At 51.9% G+C, this 27,991-nt stretch overlaps 1 protein-coding gene across 4 annotated transcripts; it reads left to right on the top strand.

The window, feature by feature from the left end:
* On the top strand, positions 1-26,220 carry Mxra7 (matrix remodeling associated 7). 4 transcript variants are annotated; one of them, XM_075990186.1, is made up of 5 exons: positions 1-356; positions 10,674-10,737; positions 14,936-15,029; positions 15,984-16,063; positions 24,449-24,571. In XM_075990186.1, exons 1-4 carry the CDS (start codon positions 81-83, stop codon positions 16,015-16,017), a joined length of 468 nt encoding a protein of 155 aa, XP_075846301.1. In that variant the 5' UTR covers positions 1-80; the 3' UTR covers positions 16,018-16,063; positions 24,449-24,571. The 4 variants fall into 4 exon arrangements, with proteins under 4 accessions (XP_075846301.1, XP_075846299.1, XP_075846302.1 ...); XM_075990184.1 differs by lacking the exon at positions 24,449-24,571 and adding an exon at positions 19,092-20,299; XM_075990187.1 differs by lacking the exons at positions 15,984-16,063; positions 24,449-24,571 and adding an exon at positions 19,092-20,299.
* Positions 26,221-27,991: the final 1,771 nt, after the last annotated feature.

Raw genomic sequence — 27,991 nt, 5'->3', positions numbered from 1 at the left:
CCTCGGGGCGTGGCCTTGTGGCGGGGCGCGGCGGGCTCCCTCGGGGTCCCGGCGGGCGGGCACTCGGCGGCCACGGCGCGATGGAGGCGCCGGCCGAATTGCTGGCCGCGCTGCCCGCGCTGGCCACAGCTTTGGCACTGCTGCTCGCTTGGCTGCTGCTGCGGCGTGGGGCGGCCCCGGCCTCAGCCCCGGCCCCGGAACGCGCGTCCCCGACCGAGGCCCCCGGGGCTCCGGCACCGCCTGAGCCTCCCGAGCCCAGCGCCTCGGAGCCCGCACCCGCGGGGCCGCGCCAGCCCGAGCGCATAGCGGAGCCGAGAGAGCCCGTGGCGGAGGAGCCGGCGGACGAGGGGAGGCAGGTACGCACCGGGTTCGCCGTGGGGTCCCCGGTAGGACACCCACGAGCCTGCCGGCTGAACCTCCGCAGGAAGGGCCGAGCCAGCGGCTGGCAGGAAAGGCCGGTACGCTCCATCCTCCCCCAAAGTGGAGCTGGCCTCTCTCCCTCCCTTCCTCTCCGCTCTGGCTTTCCCGGGCCTCCCACGGACGTTGACACTCTGCTCTGCACCCTCCTCTCTCTCCGCCTTTGCCCACGCGTGCCCAAACCTACTGACACGTGCCCTTCTTCAAGATCTGCACTGGAGTTGGCTTACTCTCGACAACTCACTACTTTGGGATGGGGTGTGCGAGAAGGGAAGTTGCCTGTGTCAACTTGAAATCCTGATTCCAGAGGCAATGTGGGCGTTGTGTGAGGCTGGGCGGACTGGACTGAAAGAAGAACACTTACTGAGACCATATTATTGTCGTTTTCAACTGCTTGTAGGCTTTGACACCCTCAGTCCCCACCCCCTGGTTGCAGATGAGTCCACCTGGTGTGGAACAAAAGGTACGAGTAGAAGCCCTAGCCCCCCTTCTCCACTCCCCCCCCAGCCCCCCCCCCCCCCGTCCCCATCTCCCAGGAGCCCGCCCTCAGCAGACTAGGCCTTCTTCAGGGCACCCATCGCACGCCCCTTGCCCATTCTCTGATGCGCTGTAGATTGGATCCTGGCTTGCCCGAGGTTACTGGAATTTCACAGCTCCAGGCCAGGCCACCCACTCTGGTCTCCGGTCAGATTTTAACACTTTGTTCTTCATCCTGAAGGCAGGATGGCTCGTGGAAGCCGTGGGCTTGCTGCGCTGGCGTGGGTATGGTCAGCACATCTACCGGTGCTTCCTCTGTCCCTCGCTGGATACAACGGTTTACACGGGAGTGAAGCCCTTGGGACAGAGGAGGCGGCAGTGAGACTGGGCCCAGGCCTTTCTCTTTGCTGAGTCTGCCAGACCCCCTACTATCAGGCTCTTTGCTTGACAAGTGGGTGACTAATTGTGTCATTAGTGTGGCTTCTAACTTGCCCAGAGCCGGCTGTGAGGAGACGCTATTGTGTTCAACCCAGGGAGAACAGGATGCTGCTGGAGGCTCGCAGACCCGGGGTGATTGGCAGGTGGGGTTTGGAGTTCCTCTCAGGACATTATGGGCTCCCTCCACCAGCTCCGTTTTAAACTGTTCCTCTAGATTCCGGCTAGACCAAGGTGTGTGTTGGGGCGCAGTCCTATCTTGGTCCTGTGGAGTAGAGCAGTTTCTTAAGAAACTTTCTACAAGGTTTTTCGAGACGCTCACCCTGTAACAGGGTCAGTCACAGTATTGAAACAGGGGCCTTCGTATAATTAACGCAAGTGGGCATTTTGGATTATTTTCTGGTGTTGGTTGGTTGGTGAGGCAGATTCTTGACATGGGCTGGCCTGGAGCCCCACTGTGTACTCAAGGCTGACCTCAAACTCAAAATCCTCCTGCCTCGGCTTCCCGAAGCCTGCTGACTCACACCTTTATTCTAAGCACTCAGGAGTTGGAGGAGGACAGATCTCTGAGTTCAAATCAAGCCTGGTCTGCATAACGAGCCTCCCCCATTCCAAAAGAAAAACAAAACAAACCCTAGGATTACAGGCACGGCCGCCACACCCAGGCTAGTGGATACTTTGGAGGACGAGGTACCGGGCAGGGAGTTCAAGGTGGCAGCCGAGTTGTCCTGAGGGAGTCCACCCAACAGTAAGGTAGTTTTCTCGTTTGGAGGTCAGGCTCATCACCTGTGAGCCTGGTCTCTGACTCCTGCCAGCAGTGTCAAGTGGGCAGAGTCCCAGGTGAGGACCTGGGAGACAGAGGCTCCTTTGTGTGTGTGTCCCTTCCACGCCTTCCAATCGTGGGCGTCGGTGTTAGAAGTTGTCTTAAAATGGACTCAGGCATTTCCAGCTCTTTTTTCTGATGTTCACAAATGTGTGTGTGGGGGGGGGGAGAGCAGGGATAGCCCTAAGGAAAAAAACCCCGGGTTGGGATGAGAGGCTGTGGCTGGATGATGCCCTACATGGAGGCTCCCTTCATGGTCCACTTCTGTTGGGCGGGAGCCACTGCCCCCCCGAGAGGCTTAACGCACCTCTCCCCCACCTCATTCTCTTCATTCTCTGTTAACTACTTCCCCCTAATCCAGTCTGCTCCTTTCCCAGTGAGGCCTGGCTGTCTGTGGCAGCTGCAGGCTCTGCCTAGCAAAGCTGATTACTGAAAAGGATCTGGAGTCCCGGAGGCAGCCTTCAGCTGCTGCATAGATGACTTGGGTAGCGGCCCCCTTGCAGGCTGGGTGCCCTCTAGGCCAGGGACCAGGTGGTGGGAGGGGACAGTTATAGACTGAGGCCCAAGTGGGGACTCAGGGAGCAGGGTTGGGGGTGGGTGGGCGTGAGGCCAGCCAAGCTGAGGTTCACGTCCTGTTAGCCGGCCTGCTTCCCCACCCCCCAGCAGTTTACAGTCCTGGGCAGGGACTCGGAGAGGTAGGATCATATTATTAGAATGTGTTTCATCTCTCTCGTGGGCATTACTTGGGGCGGGCAGTGCAGGAAGCATGGTGGGTGGGCACACCTAGTTCCCGCCGAGAACTATGAAGCAGCTGTGTCCGGACAGAAGCTGGTCCTGCTTAGAGCTGGAGAGCAGAGCTTTCTTGACGCTGGTGTGTATGCTGGGGTTTTAGGATGGCCAGGTCTCCTGCGTGAAGTCAGCATTCCGGCAAGGTCATGTTCGTATGGGAGGACTCCCCGAGAAGCCATGGCACAAGGGTCAGTCCAATGACTCTGAGGTTAGACATTTAGTCTGTGCCCCAGTCAGGCCTCCTGGCATGTGGGTCCTGGTTCTACTTAGGAGTCCGAGATGGGAGTTTCACCTGAGTCCAGGGGTCAGAGACCAGCTGAGGCAGCGTGGCAAAACACTCTCAAAACAAACAAAAAAATAAACACACAGTAGGGGCTTATTAAAAAAGATCCATTTATTTTTATTTTATATGTATGACTATTTGCCTGCATGCATGGGTATGCACTACATGCGAAGACCAGAAGAGGGCATCTGGTCCCCTGGAACAGGAGTTAGGGATGGTTGTGAGCCACCACGTGGGTTCTAAGAACACAGCCCAGGTCCTCTGCAAGAGCATCAAGTGCTCTTAATTGCTGAGCCATCTCTCTAGTCCAGAGTAGGGACTTTTGTGTATATGGCGTTTGGAGTGGAACCCAAGGCTTGGGTGATTTCAGTGCTGGATTTTTTTGCATGCAGTACTGACATTAGGTTTATATGGAAAAGGTCCTAGAAGGCTAGGGATGTTGCCCAGTGGTAAAGCCCTTGTCTAGTTTAAATGAGGTTGTGGGTTAGATTCCTAGCACTTAAAAAGGAGAGACCTAGGGCTGGAGAGATGGCTCAGTGGTTGGGAGCGTTGCCTGCTCTTCCAAAGGTCCTGAGTTCAATTCCCAGCAACCACATGGTGGCTCACAACCATCTGAAATGAGGTCTGGTGCCCTCTTCTGGCCTTCAGGCATACACGCAGAAAGAATATTGTATACATAATAAATAAATAAATATTAAAAAAAAAGGAGAGACCTATTGTTAGCAAGATACACGCTAAAGTTCTCTATATTATTAATACTCTTATTTAGTTCACGTGTGTGCTCATTCCAGGGCCACGGTGCACATATGGAGGTCAGAGGACGACCTGTGAGGATCAAACTCAGGTCGTCAGGCTTGGCGGCAAATGCTTTAACGATGGAGCCGTCCAGCAGCCTGCAGGCCGAAATTCTGTCTGGATTTAATTAGTTACACAGTGTGACACAGAGAAAATATAAAGATGGCGGAAGGGTGGGTCTAGGTGAGAAGCATGCGGGTTTCACTGTATTGCTCCTTCAGCTTTTAACTCGAGCTCCACCTTATGACCCTGCCGTCCCCAACCCTGTTGACATTGGAAGCTCACAGACCCAGCCCTCCCACAGTGATCGAGGGACAGTTGAGCCCTTCACTGTCAACTCATCTGACTTAGCAGTCCCAAGTTGGTCCCATTTTGTCCTCTTACCAAAACAGGTAGGAGAGGGCCAGATAGATGCGTAATAGTTCCTGTCCTGTGGGGCCAGTCCTGTCTTCATCACCTTAGCTGATATGATAAGACACTGTTGACAGATGGCTTTCCTTGCACCTTTGACTCCTGGACATGCTCAGGTCTTGGAGCAGCAGGCTGGACTCTGGGGAGACCTCTTGCCCGTGGGACTTATCTCTAGCTGTGTCCTTACATGGCAGAGAAGGGGACTGCCGTGGTGTCTTGTAGTATTTTTATGAGGGCTCTGATCTCATCTGTGTTCCAGACTCATCTCACCCAGTTACATGCCAGGTCTGTTGTACAGAGACAGGATTTTATATAGCTTCAGGGTGTCTTGAACCCACTGAGAAGACAAAGGTGGCCTTGCCTGTAGAGCAGGCTGGCCTTGAACTCACAGAGATCCACCAGCCTCTGACTCCCAAGTGCTGGGGTTAAATGCATGTGCCAGCACTACCCAGAGACCTTGAATTCTTGGTTCCCCCCAATAATAATAATTAATTTTTTTTACATTTAAAATTTTTTATTTTGGATGCATGAGTGTTTTGCCTGAATGTATGCTTGTGCTCCATGTGTGTACCTAGTGTCCTCAGAGGTCAGAGGAGGACACTGGATCCCTGGAACTGGAGTTAAGGATAGTCTATGAGCCACCGTGTAGATGCAGAAAACTGAACCGTGGTTCTCTGAAAAAGCAGCCAGTGCTCTTAACTTCTGAGCCATCTCTCCAGCCCCTAAAATTTTCTTAATTGCACACACACATACACATACAGAGCAGAGACTGCAGAACCCCAACCTTGGAAAAGGGGAGTTCCTGGAATAGCCTTTCTCTCGTGTAGATTCTTATTTTTTGAGGCCTCAGAGGCTGGAGATAAATTTCAAGACTCGAAAGCACCTCCTCCACTGGCAGTAGTCTGCTAGTCTGCAAGTCTCTCCGGGCCAAACCACCCACGACTCCCACGCCTAGGGAATCCAAAACTGGCTTCTCCTCTGGCGAAAGCCTTAAAGAGATTTTAAAAGCTGCCTACCTACCCTGTGTGTATCTATGTGTGTGCATGCGTGTGTCTGTGTGTGGGCACGAGCCTGCTGGTGATGGAACCCGGGACATAACCTGCAAGTGCTCGAAGCTACTGAGTGACAGCCCAGCCCGACCTTGCGTTATTTTCCGTGACCAGTCCTCCCGCCTGGCTTTCCCGAATGAATGACTGCGCTCCCCAGCCCTCTCTGTTCCGACGTCATCAATTCCTTCTTGATTTTCTTCTATTTTGAAGTGTGGGGGAGGGGCTTCAGCCCAACGTTTGCCCTGGGGTTGGGCACAGTGCGGATTGCTGCCCACGGGGCTTTTGTGCGTTTGTCTTGTTCTGGTTTTATGAAGTGCTTGGTGTCCTCTAAACCCGCTCATGGGAGCATTGCCCCAACTGTTAATCTGATGGGACTGAGTCTGCCGAGCCTGCTCATTTGAGTGAGTTTGCTTAAGGCTGGCAAATGTGTGCTTGACTGGGCAGTACTGAGCCCGGGATGGTGTTGTTGGACTGGATGTGTGTAATTGGGTTTTCTCCCTTCCCCCTCACTTTCCCCTCGCCCTATTGGAAAGGTTCTGGTGTATACTATCAACCGAAGGTCTTCTGAACCTGCTCCACCATTGTTGTCCTCTAGAACACCCCAGCCACCATTGCCCTGATGGTAGTGAAGGACGCCCAAACGCACGAAGCCCTCTCCCATCTCCTGTGGACGGACACCCCTTCCCCTCAGGTGTCTGTCATTGTCTGCCCTCTTCCCCAAATCTTTCCTCATGCTGCCCACACTGCCTAAACCCGAAGCCCAGACCTGTCTTGCCCTCCTCTTTTTCTCTGCCCTCTTGCCTGTCTCCCAGAGCCTCCTCCCAAGGGAGCAGCTCCCGTAGTCTTGCTGTGTTCTATTCCGTGCTGTGTTCTTGCAGGCTGTCTGATAGCCTTTTCCCAGGCTCCTGTCCCTGTGCCCTAGGCTGCCCAGCTCCACCAGCTCCGAGTTGGATTTTCATTAACCCAGAAGCCGCATCCCAGCTTCCTTACTTGAAGCCCTCCGCAGCTTCTGCTGCAGCAGGGTAACTTTAGCCTCCGAGGCTGATAGACCTTGATCACAAGGCTCACTGCCCCACCGAGGCCTCTTCCTCGTGCTCAGGCCCGTGTCTGGACACTCGTGCTGACTGACTGCCTGGTACGACCAGCCTGCATCTTTATACAAGCCCTGTGCATATCCTGTCTCCGTGCCCTTGACCACGTTAGCAGATACCAATCACCCTCCTCCCAGCTCTCTCCCAGCTCTCTCCCGGCTCTCTCTCTCTCCCATGCATCATCCTATTTGGCTCTCCTCGGAGCACTTAACCAGCATGAGGTCATCTTTTATTTTTGAGCACATTGTCTGTGCAGGGGAATGTCTGCACACAAGAACGAGACCAAGCCCCTGCCCACCACATTCCCCACCCCTTCCCCACTCCTACCACAGGTCCACTGGACAGCAGGCACCCGTGATGTCTTTTTCAATAAAGAGCATGCAAACCCCACAAACATCCAACAAAAACCTGCTGCTGGCTCTTTGCCAAAGGCAGGTTCAGTTTCCTTGTCTCTCCCCTCCCTACTTACAGCCTACCTAGCATCCCCTGCTGCAGAACTTACTCCCAAGCCCTGTCTGATGCTCCCCAGAGGTAGACTGCTCCGTAAGGGAGTGAACTCCCCAGTGCAAGAAGCATTCAAGGGGAAACTGACGTTCTGGTGTTGGCCGAAGTGCTAAGAACTTTCCTCCCTTTTGTGCCTGACATGGGTCCCAGAACACAGAGACAAAGAGAGCTTTCCCACACAGGGAAACCTCAGCCCCTCTTACCCTTCTGCAGATCCAGGCAGCCAAACAGCTCTGAGCTGTCCAGGCCCTGTAATCTGCGAGACCTCTGGCCAGGCAGAGGAAGTCAAGGAACCCATGAGTGAATGACAGAGGGCAGATCGCAGGCCCTAAAGACTGGTACACTTAGCAGGTGCCACGTGGGAGGTAGAGGTGGAAGCATTGGAAGTTTAGTGTCGTTCTCAGCTACAAAGCAAGTTCGAGGCCTGCCTGGGCTACATGAGACTGTGTCTCAAAAACAAACAAACAAACAAACAAACAAACAAAGGAGATTGTGGGGGGGCTGGAGAGATGGTTAAGAGCACTGACTGCTCTTTCAGAGGACCTGGGTTCGATTCACAGCATCTTTCTGGCAGCTCACAACTGTTTATAACGCCAGTCTTCTGGAGAGAAGGGCTCTGGGTTTGAACTGGCTGGCACTAGCCAGCCCTGCTTTCCAGCCATACTGCCAACCTCCCACCCGCCATGCCTTCCGCAAGGGGGAGACACCCGCAGGCAGTCTTCTCCACCCCAACTGCTTACCTTTTCTTCAGGAGATCCCCCTAAAAAGCTGGAACTGACTGAGCTCCACCTGCCTAGCCGAGCTGCCGCGGTCTAAAGTCAATCAATCCAGATGAGCGTCAGGTTTAGACAGGCCATCACACCCTGGATTAGCTTTGGTGGCTAGCCACGGAGTTCCTGCTGATCCTGTCGGTAGGATGCAGGGCAAAGGCAACTCCTGGGACAGTAGATGGGCATGCATGCAGACGTGCACACACACATACACACACACATTTGCCTTGCTCTAATCATTCAGAAGCCTGCCTGACCCTCCTCTGCAGTGGCTTCTTGGGCATACTAGCTGGAGACTTTCCGTCTCTTGCCACCTCTGGACGAAGCTGAAGGGGAAAATTAACTCATAACAGTTGAAATAGAGTTATCCACACAGTTATACTGGGCCCACAATCAGTGGGGTGATTGGCTTCTGCTTTGTTTTGTTTCGAAAGAAGGCAGGTGTATTCAGCACTCTGCAGAGAGCAGCAGGCAGGGCAGCGACAGAAGAGCAGCTACCTGTGAGGCAATTGGCTTGGAGCCTCAGCCAGGCCTGCTGGGGCATGACATCAGGCATGTCACAGCCTCCAGTTTTCATGAGGTTGGCTTACTGTCCCTGGAAGCCTGCTCTGTGGGCTTGCCAGGGCCGCCGCAGTGGAATGCCATGGGCTGGGGGCTTACACAACAGCAGTTTACTTTTTCTCTGAGGTCAGAAGCCCAAAGCCAAGGGGTTGGCAGGTGCATTTCTTCTGGAGCATTCCTCCTTGGCATGCACGTGATCTTCTGTGTGTGCGGGTGTCTCTGCTTATGTCTGGATTCTCTCTGATGAGGATAGAGGAGGACCTTGGATGAAGACCCATCCTAGGGACTGGGGAGGTGGCACTTGCTGCACATATATGAGGACCTGCATCCCGAGCATCCATGTAAAAACAACATGTGTTTATACACCTATAACTCCAGCACTGAGGGGTCAGAGACAGGAGGATCATTGGGGGATCATGGCTGCCAGCCTAGCTGCAGGTTCAGTGAGAGATCCTGTCTGAAGGGAACAGACAGAATGTTAGAGCAGGCCACCTGGCATCCTTCTCTGACGCACACACACGCACACAAACACGCACGTACACAAGTGTGTATGCGTGTGCGTGACCCTATTCCAAAGGCCTTATTTATTCTTTGAGACAGAGTCTTGCTATGTAGCTTTGGCTGGCCTGGAACTCACCATGTAGACCAGGCTGGCCAAGAACTCACAGAGATCCTCGTGCTTCCGCCTCCCGAGTGCTGGGGATTAAAAGTGTGTGCTACCAGCTCCACTTTATCTTTTGAGACAGGGTCTCCCGCTGGCTCCAAAGTTCACCAGTTGCACAGGCTGTCTCCCTGGTAAGCGCTGAAGGTCTGCCCTTCTCCCCCACACATCCCGGCGCTAGAGTTACGTCCGGACACGCACAACCCTGCGCTCCTTTTCCATGGTTTCTGGGGATCCAAACTCAGTTCTTCAGACGTGTGCACTCTGCCCGCCTCCCCACGTCCCCTCATAAATTCTTTTGACCCTTCCTCATAGCCAGGGTGTGCAGACACCTCCTCTGTGCGCCCTGTGTGGTATACATGCCTGGTGACTTTGGACTGGTTGACATTTTGGAGATCGTGTTATCCAAGTGTGTTTAGCTAAGCACTGCCATAGAAAAGTCCTAGATAAAGATTTCTAGTCTAGACAACAGATCCTTCGCAGTGATCCCTGCATCAAAAGGGGTGTTTCCTTTCCCGACCTGCTTACCTCCCTTAGCTACAAAGATACTTTGCTTTGCAAAACTGAGATGTCTGATCCACCAGCACACAACCTTGCCTGTGCTAGGGCAGAATGGCTTCCACATAACCAGCACCGAGTCTACGAGCTCTGCTCAGTGGTAGACACTGGCCCTAGATCCTGAGGAACTCAAGGCCCAAGAGTTTGCCTCTTGTGACCTCCCACCATGGGGCTTGTGAAAGCTTTGTTTCCAGGCTCAACTTGCTGTTCTGTTGGGGAGCCTCTTCCTATGGAGGCTGACTGCTTCTTGGGGTATCTGGGGCACCCCAGACCTACATCAGTGTTTGTCTCCACTGCAGGCAGCTCACTTCTACCCGTGCCCTCCCCCTCAAACCTGAAGTTTCCATCCTGGCCTGCCAGGCTTCCAAGCCACAGTTCCTTGGGCCTCTGATGCCCTCCCCACACCCTCCAGCTCCACATAGTTCGCCGGTCACATGGCTCTCTCATCCTCAAACATTCCTGAAGTTGAAGTCACTCCTGCCTTCCACCAAGGCCATCCCAGGACGGGATGGGATGCCTCTCCGGCCATCTGTTTATTGAATCCATGTGTGGGAGAGACCAGGCTAAGGGGGTGGAGTTCCAGTTTGGGGTAAATGGTCACTGCACTGAGTAGAGACAGAAAATGACAGTGGAAGGAGCCAGAAGGCCTCTCTCTTGGAAGAGCTGGGCTCTTGAGCTGGCTTTGGCCCTAGGTAGTACAGCCAGATTTTTTGGCGTCTCTCTTTACTTACTAAGGTGAGGGTGGGATTTCCAGGCCACTTACCAAAATGCCCGGACAAGCACTACCTGGGAATGGCCTAAGTTGAGGGATTGTGATCCCCAGGGATCTCTATCTCTTCCTCCTGTCCTTGACTCTGCCCTGACACCACAGGTTCCACCACAGCCGCTGGACACGCTCACACGGACCTTGGAGATGCCTTCCCCACTCCCTCCCCACTCATCTTCCCCAATTTAGGGAGCCGCCTCCCCCCGCCCACATCTCACCCTCTCCTGAGAGAGAACAGGGTTCAGCTAGGTAAGCAGCACTGACCCCTGCCATTGTCTCGCAGGATGAAGAGCAGGACTCAGACAGTGAGACGGGGCCGCCCACTGAAGAACCTGAGGAAGAGGATGGTGAGCGAGTGGCACCTACTCCCATGAGGCTGCAGTCTTTGGCTCTCCCTGGACCACTCTGGGGGCGGTGGGATGGGAGAACTGGGGACCACAGGGACTTGAGGGTGGATGGAGGGAGAGGGGCTATGGGATGATCCGATCAAGGCCCCCACTCATCCCTCGCCTCCCTGCCTATACCTCCTTTGCACTTTTGGTCCAGGCTTTTCTGTCTGTAAACAAGTCATTTAGTGCAGGAGGCCTTCCCTTAGAGGCAGGAGCTCTCTGGCTTTCCCTTGCTGCCAGGTCTCTTCTCCCCTCTCCCAACCATGCCTGTCTTTCTGTTGGTTCTCTCTGGTGTATTTTGTTGGGAGGTCTCCCAGGGGCTGTTTCTCCTGAGCTCTGGGTGGCTCAGATGGGAGAGAGAGCCACAGGAATATATGAAACCCAGAGGCCCCCGTGTGTCCTAGACAGACAGACAGACAGACAGACAGACAGACTGGCTGATCTGTCACATTTTATTTCCTTCACAAAGAAGCTGGAGAAAAACAAAGCAAAACAGTTAATTTTATCAGACCAGTACAGTGAGCGCACAGAGATATTGCATTTTTTTTTATTAAAAGCAGCTTTAACGGGAACGGTGGGGAGCAGGGGTTGTAACTGAGGCTCCTGTGGGTGTCAGTGGCAATGAGGCTCAGAGAGTACGCAGAGCTGTGTGTTTCTGTTGGCACAGCCTCTAAGGATGCCCAGGCACAGGCCGTGGTAGGTGAGGATTCCAACCTCTGGCCAGCCAGGTCTATGCTCTGCCCTCCTAGGTCATCGAGCTAACAGTAACTATAGCCCAAGAGTCTGTCCCTGCTGGCACAGGTTCTAAGGTCCTGTTAGTGACTTGAGCATGCGAAAGGGAGGTTGAAACGAGTCTGGAGGCCCCTGGGTGCAAACAGAGAGAGCCCACTGGCTGCCATTCCTAACTCTGGTGACGTCCACCATCCACAAGCCCTGTACCCAGCCCCCTGCCTGCTGCTGAGTTCTTCGCTTTTCATCTGAGCTGCTGTCCTGGACAGCCCCCCATCCTAATGGCCTGCTGCTATAACCAGGCAGAGGGAGAAAGGCCAGAGGGCTCAGCTGTCAGAGGAAGCAAGGCTGTCCCCCCCTCTAACCCCCCCAGCACACCGTCCCCCACGCGCCCCTCTGCAGTAAGCAGCTCAGCCTCCCAGGCTAATTGATTAGTGTCGCTAAAATGACTTCCCCAAGTGACTCATAGATTGACGAGGCCTGGAAGAGGAAGCCCCCACTCATACGCGCTCCCCGGGGGCTCTCACACCCAGCCCTCCTGCTCTAATGAAATTGGATTCGGCCCACCGCATATGATTAAGTTAAAGCCTGCGTCAGTGGGCCATCCTGGTGGGCTGGAAGAGCATCAAGCTAATAAGACTTGCCCCATAAACCAGAGCCCAGCCGTACACCCAGCTGGCAGAACTTTTGATGTTTATTTTTCTAAAGCGGCACCGCGGCACCCGAAAGCCAAGGTTCTCCTTGGTTTTGTCACTTCTTTGGTTCCATCCTGGGGGTTGTCTGCACACTCGAGCTACAGCTGCCTCTTTGGCATGCAGGATATTCAGGGCTTTGGGATAGACGAAGACACCGCCCCTTCGCTCCTGGGTCTGAATGCTGCAGCTCTCGACTGCAGATTGGAGTTGCTCAGGGAAGCTTCCTGATCTCCGGCCTCATCTGTCCACATCCTGGACTGGCTTGAAAAGCTCTTGGTTCTGATGACCCAGATGGAGTGGAGTTTCCTTATTAACCTAGCTAGGGAGAGCTTATAGCATGCCAGAGCGGTGAGAGGGAGGGGGACGGTGAGGTGGTGGGAGATGGAGGGGGAGGTTGCAGAGGAGAGGGAGGCTTTCTGAGAAGGATGGTTCAGCTCTGCCTCAGACCCCCAGAGCCACCACCTCACCCAGCAGGAGCCCTGGCAACCCCACCAACCCCCGTTGACTCACCCACAGTCACCTTGCTGTCTGTCCTTTACCCTCTGTAGAGTTGGCCCAAAGCTTAGTGTGGACCAGGCTGGCCTAGAACTCACAGCGTTCTGCCTCCAAGTGCTGGGAGTAAAAATGTATGCCACCACACCTACCCCTCCCACCTCAGCCACGCTTGCCTAGGGCCAGCTGTTGTTGATTTGAGGCTTCTTTGTGTGTGTTTGTCTCCTGTTTCTGCGGGATCACCAGCACCTGGAATTGCACTCTCTAAATGCTTGTGGAATGATTTGAGGAGCAAATCAGGCCTTGTGAAAGGTAGAGATTGCTTCCTGAGGAAGGCCTCCGGCCCTGGGCAGCTAGATAGTGAGTATCCCAATCCTCCTGAGTGAGGATTGATGTGGGGGACAACATGGCCCCTGCAGGATGTTTGGGCTCTGAGATCATTTCCAGACCCTTCTTCCTCAGGAGAGGATGCTAATCCCAGAGGCCTTTTCTTCCAGGTAGCATCCGTGTGTCTCATGACGTGAGTGGGGAGCCTGACCTGCTCTGAGATGATGTGGAGGTGTCTCAGAGACACTAGGAAGTTCTAGAATAGCAGCTGGAAGAGGAGCTAGCATTGTCACGGGCTGTCGCCATCCCCGACCTTTTCTACCCTCCTAGGCATTAGGTAGAGGCCAGCCAGCCTGCTATTCCTACCCCAGCCTTTCTACCTTCCTAGACATTAGGTAGAAACGAGCCAGCCCGTCAGTCTCAGTCTCCCAGACACTGGCTGGATTAAGAGATGCTGAGGGCATTGCTTCCAAGCAGACTTTCTCATCAGGACACTCCACTTTCCCATGCTAACCTGCAGTCCTTGCCTTCCTCTGCTGGGGTACCCCAGCATCTGTGCTGGGCTGTGTCACATGCCCTGCCCCCCCCTCCACTTCAAACCTACAGATCTGCCCTTTCTAACAGTCTGCAGGCACTGGAGGCTGCTGTCAGATGCTGGCAGTCCGCCAAGCCTGTTCATTTCTGCATCCTATCTCGGGCCTGATGTATGCCTTCAATTGCTGATAACCCGGGGGGGGGGGGGGGACAGGGAGACTGGGCCTGGCTGTCCCAAGCTTAGGAGAAGAAAAGGAAGGTCTGAGTCCCTGGGGCCCAGTGTGGGGACCCATGTGCTCCCTGGGAAGTGAACAGCATTTGCTATAGGTACGATCAGCATAAACTGGGGTTGAGGGAGGCCAGTGTGGCGGGAGTTGGGGTGGGGGTGGGGGAGCCTTGCAGGCAAACAGCTGAAGTGTAGGCTCAGAGGCAGGCAGATAGCTCTGGGCTGGCTTAAACTGGACTGGGAAGGGAATGACGTTTGGAGGATGGAGCAGCACAGGGGATGGTTTCTGTTTGCCCCTTTCAGTTCCCTCTGACCCCATTAAAGACCAAGGCGGGGGGGGGGGGGGGCGGGGCTGGAGAGATGGTTCAGAGGTTAAGAGCTCTGGTTGATCTTCTAAAAGACCTGAGTTCAATTCCCAGCAACCACATAGTGGCTCACAACCGTCTGTAATGAGATCTGGTACCCTCTTCTGTCACGCAGAGGACTGTTACACAGAGAAACCCTATCTGGAAAAAACCAAAACCAAACAAACAAACAAAAAAAAGAGCAAGGTGTAGGAAGCTATAGGAATTCATAAAAAGTATAGGATGAGCCTGGGGTCAGGTGTTGGGTGAAGATGGTGTCACTGAGTGTGTGGTCCCTCTGAAGCTGCTACAAGGACTGCATGTGTTGGCCTCTCTGACAATAAGTTTCTCTGTGTAGCTCTGACTGTCCTGGAACTTGCCCTGGAGAACAGGCTGGTCTTGAACTCAGAGATCCACCAGCCTCTGGCTCTTGATTGCTGGGATTAAGAGCATGAGTGGCCACCACCTAGTTTTTTGTTTTGTTTGTTTTCACCCACCCTCTGAGCTGTGTTGCTGGGCTGTTTCTTTGAAAAGGAACAAAGGGAGAGCCGGGGATGTAGTTCAGGGAAGAATGCTTGCCTGGTCTAGCACGTGCAAGGCCCTGAGTTTAATCCCCAGCTACACACACATGCACATGCGTGTGCGCACACATGCATGCACACGCGCGCGCGCACACACACACACACACAGGGAGAGGGAGAGGGAGGGAGAATCAGCTAAAACTAACCGTGGAAGGGGATGCTACTGAATACCGATCGGGACAGCCTAGCTCCCAGAGTTGGCACTAAACTTGCCCGCTGTCTCCACAGGAGCGGCCTTCTCCTTTAAGTACAGCCCTGGGCAGCTGAGGGGAAGCCAGTACAAGAGGATGATGACCAAAGAAGAGCTGGAGGAGGAGCAGAGGTAGGCGGCTTCTGGAACACGGGTGGAGGGGCCGAGCAGGGTGAGCCAGCCCACCATGCCCTCTTGCATCCTTTCTTGTCCTGGTAATCTTCAGCCAGCCTCAGTCAAGGGATGATGTTCCCCTGGAGCAGGCAGCTCAGAGGGGCGGGCATGAGATGCCAGGGAAGGGCCTGGAGCAGCCTCACTGGTCACTTGTGCGTGGAGCCCCTGACAAATCCAATTTGTCACTTGAGGACAGAGCGGGATTCTTGGTGCTCATCCATCTGGCATCCTCCCTCCTCCCGGCCCCCACCCACGGTGTCGTTCTCTATCTGTTCTGCTTCACACAGCTCTGCTCTGCACCGCTCAAGGCAGCTGTGTGACTTCTGGGTTCTGGAATCAGGCCACTCTCCCCTCACCCACCAGAGCCCTCAGTGTGTCCATCAGGCTCCCCACAACGTTTTATCTGGACTGCATGGGTGGCTGAGGGGGGCTGTGAAGCAATAGCGTGGCCAAGGTGGCCACAGGAGGAACAGGGTCTGCACTAGCCCAGCTGCTCCCCCCCCCTGCCATGTGCACCTGCTGTCCCGCCCCCAGCGGTGTGAGCACTATAGTCAAGTCTCACTGAGAGCAGCACCATTTCCCAGTCCGGGCACCCAGAGGCGCTGGTGGGGGACTAGCCCCGACTCATGAGCGCAAGCAAGGAGTAGAAGGCCGAAGTGAGATGCACGGCTTACCCACCCTCTCTGGGCTGCTCCTGGGCTCCCAGCTTCCCTCTGGTGTCAGAACCACACTGCTTGCAAGATCCTGTCTCTCTGCCAAGTTGCTGACTTCGCAGGAGCCTCCTCACCCCGGATGCAGAGGGATGCCAGGGTAGGCACAGGCAGGAAGAAGCCCTTACCATACGAATCCCTAACTCCTTGGATGAGGACGCTGCCTCTTGTTGTGACCCAGTTTGCTACCTTTGTATTTCAGGATTGAGCTGACCTCTGACCTCACCTCCCTGTAGCGAGTCCTTTAGTCCTGGGCCACAAATGTTCTTGCAAACTCTTGTGGTAAGGAGGTTGGTTTGGTAGACTAGCCGTGTTTCCTCTCACGTTGTCTGCTAATGTGTCTCCAACGCCACTGATGTGGTCTAAACCCTCCTCCTCCTCCACCGTCTCCATAACCAGTTAATGCATTTCGTCCCATCTGGACCTGCCTTGTTCTTCCGTGCACGAGGAATCCCAGACACAAAAAGAGCCTTTCCCGGGGACCAGTTCAAGTCCCTGGTGGACCTAAGGGGGTCCAGCTAGTTTGGGTGCTAGTATACTTTTTTAAAAAATATTTATTTATTTGTTATGCATACAATATTCTATCTGTGTGTATGCCTACAGGCCAGAAGAGGGCACCAGACCTTATTACAGATGGTTGTGAGCCACCATGTGGTTGCTGGGAATTGAACTCAGGACCTTTGGAAGAGCAGGCAATACTCTTAACCACTGAGCCATCTCTCCAGCCCGGGTGCTAGTATACTTATGGGGGAATGTCATCTCTGAGACCCGAGGTGCTATGGGAATATACATACTTCTTGTGAGGTGACCAGCGTGGCTGCATCTCACCCAGAGGAGAGGTAGCTGGTTGTATAGTACACGGTGGAACCCCTGAGAGGGCCTGCAATTCCTCCTGTGTTGCTCTTCTGAGTGGGGCCTGCAGACCAAGGCCTGGGCCACTTGTGGCCCACTCCCTGCAGAGGACAGACATGGTCACGTTTGCTCATTTTTCTGAGGCTGTTTTGAAACTCCAGTGGCAGAGCTGAGATGTTGCCACCAATCTCGAGGGTTCAGCCCTGGCTGGAGAGGCGCGAGAGGGCCTGAACCCCACCCTGCCATCCCAGGCGTTTCTGAGGATGGGGCTTTGGCAACACTGTAGCTTCATCCTGTCCTCTCAGGGCGATGCACTGTGGGCCCTGAGGGGCTCTCCAGGTAGCAGAGCAGTTAGGCCTCAAGTTTGAGATCTATCACCGTCCCTAGTGTTCACAGTTACTGGGTGGCAGCTAGGCCTCAGTTTGGAGTCTGCCACCGCCCCTGTGTTCAGAGCTGAGGCCAGGAAATGAAAAGGCAAAGCCACTCCTGTGTCACTTCAAAGACAGCAGATTCCCCACTGCCTGAGGGCCTTTGCCTCCAAGTCCCCAGGGGACTCCAGACCACCCACTGATGTTTGGCTCTTCTGTGGGCTATAGACCGAGGAACTGCTCTTGGGGTGAGGAAGGAGTCTCCGACTCCTCCTCCTCTGCACAGGGAAGTCCTCACTGTGTGCAGGAGGGGCTGGTGGAGGTCCCGGCAGGGCCTGAGTTCATTCCACTCCCTACCCAGCATGTTTCGTTTCCTGTGGCTCTCACACGCCTGCCCCATCTGACATTTGCTTGCTTCCCGCTGACCCCTGCATGTGGCCCCAGCTGAAGCTGCCCAGGGTCGGGGGTGTTTCCCCCAACCACCCCTCTGCCTCGTGATGCTTGGGGTTGCAGAGGCTGTTTAGTTTGGTTTTGACTTTCTGTCTCTGCATTCTGGAGAGATGGTAGTTACAACACAGACCTGGACCCAGCTGAGTTTGGGGAATGGCCCTAGGAGGGACCCCTGAAATAGCAAAACTGTAGAACTGGTGAGGTGGCTCAGGGAGTAAAAGTGTCTGCTACCAAGCCTGACGTCCTGAGTTCGATCCCTGGGACTAACATGAAGAAAGGAGAGAAGTGACTCCCGTGACTTGTCCCTGGCCTCCACAACATACGCACTCACACATCCACGTAAAACAAGTAAAGATGTAATAATAATAATAACCCATTCATATTACCATCAAATGAATGAAGCCATCCTCAAGCTGGCAGGGTGCCCGCCAGCTCCGTCCCTACGAGACAACCTCTGTCTGCTCCTAGGCTGCCACAGGGAGCGCCTGGTTAACAGGTGAACGCTGCACTGCCTCCTTGCCTTGAACGATCAGCCGCATCACCACCCTAGCTGCACCTAGAACCCAGCTCTGCAGCGACTCGCGGCTCTGCTCTCCCCAGGCTTGCTCACGGGTCCTTGGGGAGTGGCAGTTAGGAAGCTAGAGGTCCTAGAGGGTTCTCCGATCTCAGCTGAGAATTCCTGCCCTCGGATCTGCTCCAGACAAAACTCCTGTCCAGCGCCCGGAAGTGGCCAGGCAGCAAGTGCTGTAGTCCTGGCTGCTGTGCACGCTAACCTTTGTCCAGTTCCCTTGCAACGGACATGCACACCCTTCCCCTGCTCCCCACATTGGCTCTATCCCTGCCTCCCCCCTAAGCTTCTCTTGGGGGTGCCACCTCCCTCTGTGTGACTGGGATCCTTGGCTCTCAGGCTTTAGACAGCTTCTCCTAGGGATGAGGCCTTCTCACTCCACAGCTTGGCAGGATATCCCACCTGGCAGTTCCAGAGGGAAAGTGGAACCCAGCTTGTACGCTAGGCTGTGTTGGCAGGTCAGGCCAGATCGCACACTGCTGAGGCTGGCAGTCTGAAGGACTGTCACGCCGTATTGACAGGACCTCAGAGGGTTTAGAACTTCATATTGGGCTAGTAAAGGAGGTGGGAACTCACTCTGGCTCTTCCTGAATCAAACTAAAGGCTGAAAGTATGCATTGACTTCAGCTTCCAGGAGAGGGCGCCAAAGGCACAAAATTAAGATCACTCGCCTTCAGCAAGGTATCCAGGCTTTTGATCCTCCTGGGCAACCTCACAGGAGACAAAGACCCAGGCAGCAGGAAGCAAAAATTACCCACGGCAGTAGCAGTAGGAATGTCTTTAGTGTATCCAGCCACATAGCGAAGGATCAGCAAGCTCACTGCCCAGCTACTCTATACCCAGAAGCTGAAGTGGCTGGTGGCGCCACCTGGCTGGGGGGGTGAGGGGTGGGGAGAGGGACAGATGGGGCCCCTGTCACTGCAAAGTGTGTGGAGCAAACTGCTGGACTGACAGGGCCTCTGCGATTCCAACCATCCCCCTCCAGCCCCTGTGCCCACTCTTCCTGTTTGTGCTCCTTCTGAGGTAAACCGAGCAAGATACATGATCTTTTTCTCCCTGTTTCTCTTTACAGAACTGAAGAATAACGAAGGTGTCCTTAGCCTCCTCCCGAAGGCTTTCTTGCCTTTTTTTTACATCTTAAAAGCTTGATTTAAAAAAAAAAAAGAAACCCCCAGGGAGGAGTCCGTGCAGGCTTGATGTGGGGAGAGTTTGTCTGCAAATCTGCTGACATGCTGATACCCCCACCCCTCTTGGGCTCCCTTGGGCTAGCAAGATCTTTGGGAGCCCTTGTGTCTCTGCCCTGCTCAGAGGTGTTTATGGGGTGGGGAGACAACTTGCCAAGAATGGGCTCGGGTCTTGGGCTTTTCTTACCAGCCATGTTTGCTCACCACACCCCGTTCCCAAACCTGTGCTTCTGTTCTCACTGAAACCAAACCCCCAGAGTTGAGAAGTGACAGGCAAGCGAGGAGAAGCCCCACAGGTGCTCACTTGCTGTTAGAGATGGTCACACACACCTCTTTCTCTCTGGCAGGAATGATTCATGCCAGGTACTGGCTTTAACGTGGCCTCCCTTTTTGCCCCCACTCTCCTCCCGGGAGTCTCGGGTCTAACCCTCTGGTACTAAGGCCTTTTCACTAGCGTTCTTACCAGCTCAGCTTAGTCTCCACTTGGCTTGCAATAGCCGTCTTAGCTTCAAGTAGACTTCTGGGTTGCGCATTTTCAAGGTTATTCCTGGATGACTTTGAACCTCACCAGATAATCAACCAGCGGTCCCAGATTAGTTTTTCAGAATTTTATATTTGACAGTATTTATACTATATATCAGACGACTCTGAAGTCTTAGACTTGTTGACGAAAACATTTTTTTTTTTCTAAAGCACTGAGTTTTTAGAAGACTTTCCATTTATTTAATAGAAAACTGGAAACATATCCAGCATCGACTCCTAAGCCGTGTGTTCCTGGCAGCCTTCTCCCGTGCCTGATAACTTGGGTTCGGAGCTTAGGGTTGAGCAGGTAACAAAGCAGCAGACACAGCTCCATGCCTTTGACACAGAGCCACGTGACCAAAGGTCACACTCGTTCCTAAATAGCAATAGTGAAGTCCCTGTCTAGGCGGGATCTCCTCCATACAGAGGAGTGACCTCTGGATACCGTTAGTTAGGCTCGCATGGAAACCTGAACACGGCTCATGGGCCACAGGCCCGTCCCCCGACTCCTGGCAGCTGGGCTCGCTGTGTACAGCCCGTGTTCTGGCAATAAAACGTTAAGCAGAGGACCTTGGTTACTGTGTGTTTGCTTTGTTTAAAAAGGAAGAAAGACCTCTTTAGAAACAAACTTTAAACCTTTCCTTTTGATGCCTTTGATGCTCCAGCAGCACACAAGGCTGTACACATGCCTGATTCCACGTACACAGCCCAGGCTGGAGACATGGGTGTTGGGCTCAGAACGATGGCTCTTGCAGAGGGTACAATTCTCTTCCCAGAACCCTGATGATGGTTTACACCATCCATAACTCTAGTTCCAGGGAATCCAGTTCCCTCTCTGACCTCTGAGGGCATCAGGCAAACATGTGGTACATACATGCATACATACATACATACATACATACATGTAGATAAACAAATGAAAACAAAGACAAATAAGTAAATACCACGGCCCTGTGGGTAAGGGGTGGTGGTGGTGTACAACCGTGATCCCAGTACCTAGAGGTGCAGTTTACATAGTGAATTCCAGGCTAGCAAAGAATACACAGTGAGACCATCTCAACACCTCTCCCCAGAATCCAAAAAATAATAACAGTATTAATAATTATAATGACAATTATGATAAATACACAATTATCATGACCACCAAAACATTATGGACAGTTCATTAAGAGACAGTACTGTAATAAGGAAGGCCGCTTGTTTGTTCCCAGCTGCTCAGCCCCGAAATAATCACACAGAAACTGTATTATTTAAATCACTGCTTGGCCCATTAGCTCTAGCTTACTTACTAACTCTTACATCTTAACCCATCTCCATTAATCTGTGCATCACCACAAGGTCTGGCAGATTGTTTCATGAAGCAGGAACCCTGAAGGATGGTCTCATCTTTAGGCAAGTTCAGCAGTCATTTCTCTGTGTGTCCTGCATGTCCAGTTCATAAAGCAGTCCAGGCAAGAGCAGTTTCTTGCCCAAATGGCTAATAGACTCCATGAGGAACCTCTTTGATGCCCTTCATCCTCTTGAAGTAGATTGGTGCTGCCAGGAACAGATGTGTCTCACTGTCATGAAAAGTCCTAAGTTCTTAAAACATTTTAAATGCCATATTCTAAAGGTCTTTGAAAGGTTTGAAGAATACCTGTCTAACTGAAATATACTTCTATATATCTAGAAAACCTAACATGACTAGAAGCTTGACTATTAAAGATGACTATTAACTTGTATTTCTTAATTATTCATTACATTTCTTAATGAGCTGGACAAACGCAATACCTTAAGCAAGAGCAGAAATACATATACACAGTATAACAAAATTGGCCTTAAATTTGTATTAATAAACCAAGATCCATACCAGTGCAAATCTCTATGGCATATCCCCCTTTAAATATAAATATTTATAAACAATATTTGGGAATTTGGGCATAGTTCTCTAGACTACTTCCTGCTGATTGGGGACACTGTTAATCAGGTCTTTCATGGTGTATCCTGTGTGCTAGGTTCATCTCAGTCAGCAGTTGGGCAAAATAATTTTTTGGGGGTGTTCACAGCAACCTTTCAGGGGGTCCTGGTGCGTCAAACCACATTAGCCTGGAATGAATCCATAGGTTCTCATTCTCTGTAGAGACACAGGAACGTCTTTTCTAAAGCAACATATCCTTAGATCCATATTTTGAAATTTAAAGACACCTTTAAAGTATATATGTTGGTTTAGCTTAGCAATCCCCAGAATCAAATGTCTCTCTGCAGTCAAAAATTCAAAAAAAAAAAAGACAATAATATACATAATCCAGACTCTCTGTGAATTTTCTATTTTTATATGGCTTATTTTTCTTTATTCCTTTTAATCTATAACTTCGTACTCTGTCTCTTTAAAGACTTTACCTTTTTAAAAAAAACATTTACTTCATTTTATAACTGCTTATACTCTTTTCTTCTCTCTTCTAAGCCTATATACATTAATCCAACACTGTGAACCATTTATAGGTTTTTTTCCCCACCTGAACTTGTCTTTATTGTGTATCTGTAATTCTTTACTGTTCAGGAGCGCTTCTTAAAAGGCTAAGCCCTTCTTATGAACTTAAGTGATGCCATTGCCTGCTTGCCCACTGCCTGCTTGCCCCGCCCATCCCAGCATGGTGGAGCTGCTTGCTGCCTGGAGAGCCATGCACAATGCCCCTTCTCTAGGCACAAAGCCAGTCCATGTTGCTACCAAGCAAGCTGTAGCATGTTGCTCACAAACCCCATTCAAATGCTCGATCTCCTGAAAGGATCAGAGGTCATGCTGGCAGGATGGCCCAGAAAGCCTGCATTTCAAAACCGTGGCTTTTTTTTCTGCTACATCTTAAAGGAGCTGCGGTACACCGCCAGGAAACAGAAAGAGGCTGTGTGTTAAACTCTGTATTTTTGTGACTAGAATTCCCTTACAAGCCCTCTCAGGTTTTAAGTGGATTTTAGTCAACCACATCTCTGCCAATTTGTTGTGTGAAGGAAGGCCGCTTGTTTGTTCCTGGCTGCTCAGCCCCGAAATAATCACACAGAAACTATACTATTTAAATCACTGCTTGGCCCATTAGCTCTAGCTTCTTATTTGCTAACTCTTACATCTTAATTTAACCCATCTCCACTAATCTCTGCATCACTACAAGGTTGCAGCCTACCAGCAAAGTTTCAGCACATCTGTCTCCAACGGTGGCTTCTCTCTAACTCTTCCTTCTTCCTCCCAGCATTCAGTTTAGTTTCTCCCACCTACCTCTATTCCCTGTGCAGGCCTAAGACAGTTTCTTTATTAACCAATGGTATTCATAGCATACAGAGGGGAATCCCACATCACAGTACTCTCTGAATCTGACAGTGATTTTATCCATGGTTCTCAGTAACCCCCTCTGCTCACCATACCTTCACACAGTGGGGTACAAAGTCTACCCTACATGTCCCCTCTTCCTCTTACAGCGGAAGTGACTATAGACCTAGCTTGTGCAGACAAGGGAGGGTAGGAATTGGGACATCAGGAATCCAACTTCTAGATGCCAGGGTAGACAGAAAATAGATTGTTGAGTGGAGGATCTTGATAGGGTGGGAGTTAGAACTTACAGTAGAAGGAATTCCATTAAAAGCACAAGGCCTAGCCTGGCAAACTGGCACACATCTTCAATCCCAGTACTCTGGAGGCAGAGGCAGGAGGATCTCTGAGTTCGAGGCCAGCCTGGTCTACAGAGTGAGTTCCAGACCAGCCAGAACTACAAAGTGGGGACTGTATCAAAGACAAAAGAAAAGAGGAAAACCCTAAGTCCTAACACATCAGGACTGCCTCTCCAGGCAGTCCAGTGGCTGAGAGCTTTGTTGAAGCCTGCTCGGTTATGATGGATCCACAGCATAGCTACAGCACACATGGCCCTGGGGAAGGCTGAGATCTTAGCTTGCAAGTGTGGCTCAAGGTTTCTTCAGGCCCCAAAGCAATCAAGTGTCCAGGACTCAAGAAATCAGGATAGCAAAATGGAGCCGGGATGCAATGGCCAGTCACACTGATGAGCACAGGGTGGGCCATGCAGTGGAACAAACTGGACCACACACTTCCTGACCTCAGCTGCTCAGCTCATCTTTGATATTTGCCATGGGAGTCATTCTGCACTTGTCAGATGGGGTGGTGAATGTCATAAACCACAAGGCGGCCACAGAGCCACGTGATCAACACTGAGGTCCATCTGCATCCACACCCACTCTGTGTACATAGGAAAAGTGCCTCTTTCTCTAGGCAGCAGAACCCCAGAGGGTTAATTTTAACCTACCCTCTCCATGGCCCAGAACGCTTGCCTACACATCTGTATGCTCACATCTGTATGCCTACATCTGTATGCCCCCATTTCCCTCGCTTCTCGCTCATCTATCTAAACTGAGCCTGCTCCTAACCCGTTTTCCTCGGCACCTCAAGCCACTTAATACGACACGGGTCTCTTCGTCCTTGCCTCACTGTGAGATGCAAATCAACTGTAGGCCCCACGAGGAAACTGAGGCACAGTGAACCTGAGACCCAGGATTTCAGGGCTGAATGTTAACACAAACCACTTCCTGCATTTTAAGTGGGCCTTCCACTGAGAAGCAAAAGTAGTTAGACAAGAGCAGAGCCCCCACCTGGCACAGGTCCCACGTCACCCTCCACCCTCACTCCCCACCCTACCCTCGCCCTCCGTCAGGAGTGCCTTTTCCTCTCATCCTCTCTTCTCAACAGAGTGCAGAAAGAACAGCTGGCTGCCATCTTCAAGCTCATGAAAGACAACAAGGAGACGTTTGGCGAGATGACTGATGGCGACATGCAGGAGCAGCTCCGGCTCTACGACATGTAGGCCTGTGGCCCAGCAAGACGTGACCCAGGACATCCTGACAACCCTGAGGGACCTGGTCCAGGCGGTTGTGATCCCCAGACTTTCGAAGGACCGTCTCGTAAACACAGATAGCGTGGTGTGTTGTATAAGGATTCGCCCGGCCCCTGCAATTTTGATGTCCTGTTTGAGGAATCGGCATTGTTTTCTTCAGAGGAGGAAACCCCTGACTCCTCTGGCTTCAGCTCGCTGGTGAGGCTCCAGCTATGTCATCTACAGACCTAGGGCAGGTGGTCCCGGGAAGCTGATGAGGGCTTGGTGCTTGGACCCTGAGCACACTGTGTAGACAGAATATGGGGTGCTATAGGGGTGATGGGTGTTACCTAGTAACCCTATACTCTTCATTCTGCCCTAGGGGTATTTCTGGAGGTATCTGGGGTGGCAGCAGATAGTCTGATTGAAAGGCTCAGCTGTTCCCCTGGGACGGAACAGTGGGGTCAGCAGTATCTGCCACTGCGGACGCTCACCTCCAGGACAGTCATGCCTTTAGCAAGTTTGGCACAAGCTGGACACTGTAGGCACAAAAAATAAAACACACAACAGGACCTGGGGTAGAACACGTGGTTAGCAAGTTCAAGGCCCCTGAGTTCCATCCCCTCCTCCCCCCACCTACCACCCCTGGATGACAGCGTGATCCGTGCTTTTGGTGAGACTACAAGCCCTTTTGAAAATGAGAAAGAACCAGAGAGCATCCAGGGAAATGCTCCAGCGTCCCCAGAATAATGCCTGCGTCGCAGAGTAGACTGCTCTATGATGATGGGAATGAGTGAGCCACAGTAGCCCCATCATGCCCACCAGTCCCACTTCTTGTCACCCCACTTAGCCAGAAAGTTCATAGCCTGAGCAAACCGAATCAAGGGTATGCTGAGGACAGGAAGCGGGAAAGCTCTTAAGACCGACTTTTATTTGCTAAAATAAAACTAAATCAATATAAAGGTATAGCTCAAACTATGAGGAGCAGAATTAATATTTTAAAGATTTATTTTATTTTAGCCAGTTATGGTGGCACACACTTTTAATCCCAGTCTCGGGAGGCAGAAGCAGACAAACCTCTAAGAGTTCGAGGCCAGCCTGGTCTACAGAGCAAATTCCAGGACTGCCAAGGCTACACAGAGAAACCCTGTCTCAAAAAAACAAAACAAAACAGAAAAGATCCTATTTTGTTATTGTTTTTTTGTTTGTTTGTTTTCTTTTTTGAGACAGGGTTTCTCTGTGGCTTTAAAGCCTGTCCTAGAACTAGTACTTGTAGACCAGGCTGGCCTCAAACTCAGAGATCTGCCTACCTCTCTTTTTTGGGTGCTGGGGATTAAAGGCGTGTGCCACCACTGCCCGGCTTTTTTTGTTTTGTTTTGTTTTTGTTTTTGTTTTTCAAGACAGGATTTCTTTGTGAAACAGCTCCAGCTGTCATGAAACTCATTTTGTAGACCAGGTTGGTCTTGAACTCGCAGAAATCCACCTGCCCTAGCCTTCCAAGTTCACTACCTGGCAAGTTTAATGGGTTTTGTTTTGTTTTGCGATGGCCTCTCTATGTAACCCTTGCTGTCCTGGAACTCACAGAGATCCACCCACTTCTGTTTGCCTCCTTAGTGCTGGGATTAAAGGTGTGCGCTATCACACCCAACCAAGATTTTATTTTTGTGTGTGTGTGCTTGTGTACATGTGTGTGAGTGCATTTGCATGCTTGTGTGTGTATATGTGTGTGTGTGTTGTGAGTGTGAGTGCAGGACACCTGGAGAGTGATTGCTGCTCTTCCAGATGACTTCAGTTCCAACAGCCCATGTCCGGCTGCTCTCGACCTCCTGTAACTCCAGCTGCAAGGGTACGAACCTCATCTTCTTGTCTTCATGAGCACCGCACTCATATGGGGCATGTACACACACACACACACACACACACACACTCACACACACACACACACAAATCACACAAATGACCGCAGACTCAGGAGCCATTTTTTTTCTTAATTTGTTTATTATATATACACTTTCCAGGAGATAGTGCCAGATCTCATTACAGATGGTTCTGAGTCACCATGTAGTTGCTGGGAATTGAACTCAGGACCTCTGGCAGAGCAGTCAGTGCTCTTAACCTCTGAGCCATCTCTCCAGCCCTCAGGAGCCATTCTTAAACATTCCTGGTGCCATTGGTTAGACAACACAAAACATTCATTCCACCCTGTGACCTGAAACCAAGAGGAAAATCCTATTAAACGTCAAAACAAGAAACAGCAATACCGTTAGGGCCGCTGAGAAGCATAAGGCTGGTGTGAAACGGCCAACTGCCCCAATGTGGCCATTTTGTACAGGTAAATGGCCCATACTGTTTGAGTCTGGGGTCTCCTTCAGCGTTTCCTCAGGTCCTTACAAAATAAATAAATATTTTAAAAAGTAAGAAGAAAAAGAAACTCAGGACAGGATGGAAGAGCAGAGAGAACACACGTGTGGCAGGCCACAGCAGAACATTCATCGGAATTCTAGCTCCTGGGTCCAGAGCCACACAGTTGAAGAAAGATACTGCCGGGGTTCTGAGCTGCTGTCCACCGGGAGCCAGCCTCCAGGCCTTCAGCGTCTCCCACTGCAGGGGTCCAGCACACTTCTCTGCTGCCCCCACCGGGCAGCCTTTACTACACAGACAGTCTCGGCTCGTGACACACTCCCGAGGTTCAAACTCACGTCTGAGACGTTCGTATCTAGTTAGCAAGCCCTCGTTTGCTAGATCAGTTTCAGGATCTTCTTTCCGTAAAGTCGTCATGGATCTTCGTCTCTGTACAGAACTAGCTGGTGCCAGGCTTCCTGCACTGAAAGTAATTGCTGTTTTCAGGGGCCGTACTGAAGCAACAAGGTCTCTCTATTAGGTAGTGCTGGCTGTCCTGGAACTTAAAGGCTGGTCTCCAGCTCACAGAGATCCGCCTGCCTCTGCCTCCAGAGTGCTCAGACTAAATGTATGCACCACATGTGGCCTCATAATGTTTTGTTTTGTTTTGCTTTTGAGACAGGGTTTCTCTGTGTAGCTTTGGCTGTCCTGGAGCTCACTATATAGACCAGACTGGCCTCAAACTCACAGAAATCCACCTGCCTCTGCCTCCTGAGTGCTGGGATTGAAGGCGTGCGCCACCACTGCCCAGAGATGGCCTCATAATTTTTTTAAAGGATGGATTACTTTGGTTTTTATTCCCACATGTGATCATAAATATGATCTATTAATTTTAATTATGTGTGTACATGTGAGTGCCGATGGCCATGGAGGCCAGAAGGCTTCAGATGCCCCGTAGTTGAAGTCACAGGCAACTGTGTGACAGCCAGCGTGATGTTGAGGACACTTGGGTTCTCTGAAAGAGCGGGCAGAGATCCTAACTGCAAAGACACCTCTCGAGCACCTCAGTGTGATCCTTT

The sequence above is a fragment of the Microtus pennsylvanicus genome, chromosome 11 (genome assembly GCF_037038515.1).
Source record: "Microtus pennsylvanicus isolate mMicPen1 chromosome 11, mMicPen1.hap1, whole genome shotgun sequence".
NCBI classification, from domain to species: domain Eukaryota; kingdom Metazoa; phylum Chordata; class Mammalia; order Rodentia; family Cricetidae; genus Microtus; species Microtus pennsylvanicus.
This window is presented reverse-complemented; position numbering and strand designations above follow the sequence as displayed.

Excerpts from the sequence above, each read along its gene's own strand:
- Mxra7 (XM_075990183.1), top strand. The coding sequence starts at position 81 with ATGGAGGCGCCGGCCGAATTGCTGGCCGCGCTGCCCGCGCTGGCCACA. Across the intron at positions 10,738-14,935 it reads AGAACCTGAGGAAGAGGATG|GAGCGGCCTTCTCCTTTAAG; the intron begins GTGAGCGAGTGG and ends CTGTCTCCACAG. Across the intron at positions 15,030-24,448 it reads GAGCTGGAGGAGGAGCAGAG|AGTGCAGAAAGAACAGCTGG; the intron begins GTAGGCGGCTTC and ends TCTTCTCAACAG.